General features: G+C 52.4%; 1 protein-coding gene across 7 annotated transcripts in view; it reads right to left on the bottom strand.

The window, feature by feature from the left end:
- STX4 (syntaxin 4) overlaps positions 1-2,377 on the bottom strand; it is a 7,247-nt gene extending 4,870 nt beyond the window's left edge. For 5 of the 7 annotated variants that reach the window (XM_021714443.1, XM_021714442.1, XM_021714444.1 and 2 more), the window contains exons 1-5: positions 2,053-2,377; positions 1,774-1,875; positions 1,562-1,661; positions 1,351-1,425; positions 490-560 (exon numbers count right to left, since the gene is read on the bottom strand). In XM_021714443.1, the coding sequence (XP_021570118.1) occupies positions 490-560; positions 1,351-1,425; positions 1,562-1,661; positions 1,774-1,875; positions 2,053-2,082 (378 nt within the window). In that variant the 5' untranslated portion in view covers positions 2,083-2,377. Of the gene's footprint in view, positions 1-489; positions 561-1,350; positions 1,426-1,561; positions 1,684-1,773; positions 1,876-2,052 lie in introns of all 7 variants that reach the window. The other 2 variants (XM_008062043.1, XM_008062044.2) reach the window with 2 other exon arrangements.
- Between the last annotated feature and the right edge of the window lie 2,168 nt (positions 2,378-4,545).

Below are 4,545 nucleotides of genomic sequence, written 5' to 3'. Positions count from 1 at the left end.
GCCAGGAGGGTCTCGAACCCGCAGGCTCAGGCAATCCACTCGCCTCGGCCTCCCAAAGAGCTGGGATTACAGGCTGAGCCACCGAGCCCGGCCCTTTCAGTCATTTCTGACTCATCTTTCTTCCCTGGGCAGAGCGATTAGCTGAGTTCTACATGAGTAATGTTTTTGACCCCTATTCAGCCCTATCTCCCCATCTTGGCTCCTGGAAGGCATGTGTCCCATAGCCATACCTAGGTCATATCTGGGGACACAGCAAATTTTCATTAAATGGAGGAAAAGAAAGCACAATATTATAATGGATCAAGCATTAGGAGACCTGGGTTCTTGACCTTGAGTGAGTTCTCTCTCTCTCTAAGCCTCAGTTTCCCCATCACGAAAGTCATCAGGTTGGACTCAGTCTCTAAGGGCTCTTCCTCATGCATCTGCCATCTAATGATTTCTGAAACACTTGCTGAAATGTCCTAGTTCTGGGAGAAAAAAAAAACCCACCTGGGTTTTTCTCATTCTTGTGTTGACCGAGTTATAATTCTCATCAGCTTCCTCCTTCTGGGGCTCTATAGCTGTGGGAAGACACAAGGGGAGGTGTTGACCTGTGACTTCTGACACTTGTTTGGGGACCAGGATACAGGGCCAGAGTCATACTCTAGATATACAATAGGGAGGTAAATAGAATTTTTAGGAAAATATAAAACGAGTAGTTCTGAGCCTACAGGAGAATGTTTTCTTTCTTTTCTTTTTTTTTGAGTTGGAGTCTCACTCTGTTACCCAGGGTGAAGCACACTGGCATGCTCACAGCCACTACAGCCTCCAGCTGCTGGGCTCAGGAGATCCTTCCACCTCAGCCTTCCAAGTAGTTGGAACCATATGCACACGCCTCCATGACCAGCTAAGTTTTTGATGTATTGTAGAGATGAGGTCTCGCCAAGTTGCCCAGGCTGGTCTCGAACACTTGGACTGAGGCAATCCTCTCACCTCTTCCTCCCAAAGTGCTGGGATCACAGGCATGAACCACCGCGCCTGGCTTAATTTTTCTTTGCATCACTTCGGTGAGTTCCCACAGGTATGTAGAGGCCTCCTAACAAAACTCCCATCTGCCTGCTCAAAGAATGCACAGTGGGTAGCAAAGGGGGTGTAAGTATATGTTTTCGTTGTAAATAAAGGAAGCTGAGAGGCAGGCTGTGCTATGGAAAATACAATGGACTGGAAGCCAGGAGACAGAGATTTGAGACCCAGGCCTGCTGTGTGATCTGGATATATCACTAGTCTCTATGGGCCACGCACTTCCCAGATATACCGAACAGGGCAGGATCAGAGGGAAGGGTGGGTCTGTCTGAGGTCCTAAGTGCTCACCCTTCAGCTGCATACGAATCTCCCTCCCCAGCTGTTTGATCTCATCGCGCAGGTTTTGCAGGTCCTGCTTCATGCCTAAACAAGAAAAGGCCATGACTCCCAACCAGCAGCCCCCACCTCAGCAAACCACCCTGGCCACCACCTGGGTGGAACTACAACCTCCACAATCCCGTGGGCCGAGCATGCGTCCTGCACCCGGGGTGTCACTCACTCTCCTCGGGAAGGGGCGTGGCCAGGATGGTGACCTGCTGCTTCTCTAACTCCTGTACTTTATTCCCCAGCTTGACAATAGTCTGCCGAATTGTCCGGACCTGAGGAGGGTGACCGAGAGGGCTGAAAGAGATATGGGGTTCTCCAGACTACGTTGCTCCTTGGGTCCTCCTGCCCGCTCGCGAATAAAGGCCGAGACCCTAGCCCCCTTACCTTCTGGAAGAACTCATCGTCCGGGCTCCCCAGCCGTGCCGTGCCCGGATGCACCACCAGCGCAACCCGCTCCTTGTCCTCTTCGTCAGAGCTGTCATCCCCCTGCCAGGGCCAGAGTCATTGGCACCACTTCCTTGCTGCAACTCTCACCCCACAGGACCCACAGTCTTCTGGGACTTTCCTTCCTGGCCATCAGCCACCCTTCCCTGCCCCGAAGACCAGGAGTCCTGCATTCCAGTCCGTCCGCCCGTCCCCAACCCTACTGCCCCGACTTCTCACCTGCCTCAGCTCGTGGGTCCTGTCCCGCATGGCGGCTTGAGCCCAGAGGGCCTCAAGTCCTAGGTTTGGAATTCCCGTACCCCACTCACACTCTGACACTCCCCTCCGTCACCCTGCGGACCCCAACACCCCCACGAGCCGCCAGAGGCTCCGTCCCTTACACCATCTACAGTCAATGGGAAGGAGCCGACCCCGGGGACCCCCTAGGTCCCACAGGTTGGAATTCCCTTTTCTTCCCCGCCTCCCGCTCCGGTAGCCTCAGCCCCGCCCCTCTGGGGATGATTCGGGGCATGCGCACGAGGTTGCGTCTCTTCCTCGCCCGAGGGAAAGGCGGAGGTCGGAAGCTGTTGCGCCCCGAGCGGAAGTGAAGTTGCCTGGACGTGAGAACCCGCCCCCTTTGCCAGAATCGTCACAACTTCCAACGGAAATCTGTTTGCCAAAAGGGGTGGGAACGCGTCATTTGTACGTAATCCGAGAGACCCGCATCTCACATCACCCCATGGTGCCACCCCCCCCGTGTCACGTGACCGGCTCGGTACCAGCCTTGCGCACCGCAGAACATGACGCTTTGACTGTCACGTGTTTCGGGTCTGTCAACGCCGTCTCCGGGACACCTTTCTCCTCACGACATCCCCAGCACCCCAGCGCCCGATCTCCGCCCACACAGCCCCCAGGAAATGAGGAGGGGCGCGCCGACTACCCCCAGAACCTTTTGAGGCAGTGGGTGGTAGGAACCTTGCTGAATTCGCTTGTAGTGTTTCTTGTGAGTCCAGGGGCGTGGGCAGACTGGTGATTTAAAACTTGGGGCTGTCAGCATCATGGGATCTTGAAAATCAGGAAATAATGAGATCCGAGTCTTCGGCGTCAGAGAATTGCAGTGTTTTGTGGGCAGGGAATCTGGGGGTGGGAAGTGACCTCACCCAAGGCAGAAATCTCTTCTCCCGCATACTCCTGGCGCATCCTCTGACAGGTGGGCGGCCGGGACTCTCCTGGAACACTGCAGTCCCGCAGCACTCACCACCTTCTGAGCAGCGAGACCATTTCAGGGCATCTCAGGCTAAGAAAAGTGCCTGTATTGTTGAGCAGGCTGCTTCCCTGCCACTTACCTTGCATCTGGGATCAGGACATGACTTTGTTCTTAACTGAATCTGAGAAGCTCCTACTTTAGTACCAAGCACATCATGGACCCTCTATAAATACTGTGGACAGCATTTTAGCCTTTCATGTATCTGAGGATAAAGCCCATAGTTCCCTGGTCTTCAGTCTTCAGGCTTTGTGACTGTGACAGTTCCCTAACCCCGGCCCTCTAGACATTCATTCATCTTAAGTTTTTATTTATTTATTTTATAAGACGGGGTCTTGCTATGTTGCCCAGGCTGGTCTCAAACTCCTGGGCTCAAGTAGGCTTCCTGCCTCAGCCTTCCAAGTAGCTGGGATTATAGACCCGTGCCATGGTGCCTGGCAACATTAATTCACTTAATGAATGAATGAGCTAGACACTGTTCTAGGGACTGGAGGTATATATGAGGGACTAACAGACAAAAATCCCTACATTCTATAAGAATCTTCCGTGTAGAAGGAGTCCCTACAGTCACACAGTGAGCCTCAGCATAACCAGAAATGAATAATAGGTGTCCTGGATTCCAGTAAGCTTATGTGAAGGTTCTAGCAAGGGAAAGAGTGATCCCTCTCTAGTATGCCCTGGTTAGGAATCCTAGATTCCTGTGACTGAGTTGCTTGGACTTTTGGAAAGTCCCTTCTGGTCTCTGGGTCTTGATCTCCCATCTGTACAATGAGTAACAGTAGGGAGGTGGCAGGATAATCTTTATGGGTGTTCCCTGCTCTAAAGTTAAATGATTATGAGGTTGGAAACTGTCAAGTGCTGTTTGATTCTATATGAGGGGCTTTGGCCCTTCTCATCTTCCCTTTAATACCCAACTTGCCTGTGATCGGGACTAGCCTGTGATCCACCCACAGAGGGAATGCAGGGCTGGACAGCTTTTCAGGAGACCAAGCCCTGCCCAATGGGCTACCCTGGAGATCATGAGGAAGTTCACTGCTCTTGGGTCTTCTGTATCAGTCTTTGTATCTCCAATTAACGATCACTTGCCTCCTGCCTTCTCGTCCCCCTTTTCTTCTCTCTGTCTCTCTCATACTCTGTATCTTCGAGTAGTACGGGGGAGGGCTCTTGGACACCTGGCTCCTAGTCCTGCATTGCTCCTTTCTGAGACTCAGTTTCCTCTATTTGACAACTTGGTCCTGTAATTTTTGCTTTGCCTAAAATAGGAATTGGACAATATCAAGTGAAGTTAGGAATGATATGGAAGGGTCTTATACTGTTGAGAGTTCTCCCCTCTCTGGGCTTGGGCTTTTACTACTATGGGTTCCAGCTCTCTGGGCCCACCAGTCCCATCTCAGCTTCTTTTTTTTGAGTTGGAGTCTCACTCTGTCACCCAGACCGGAGTGCAGTGGCCGCTCCTGGCCACCGCAGCC

The sequence above is a fragment of the Carlito syrichta genome, unplaced genomic scaffold (assembly GCF_000164805.1).
Source record: "Carlito syrichta isolate Samal-C Ts95f unplaced genomic scaffold, Tarsius_syrichta-2.0.1 Scaffold305649, whole genome shotgun sequence".
In the NCBI taxonomy this organism is placed as follows: Eukaryota; Metazoa; Chordata; class Mammalia; order Primates; family Tarsiidae; genus Carlito; species Carlito syrichta.
This window is presented reverse-complemented; position numbering and strand designations above follow the sequence as displayed.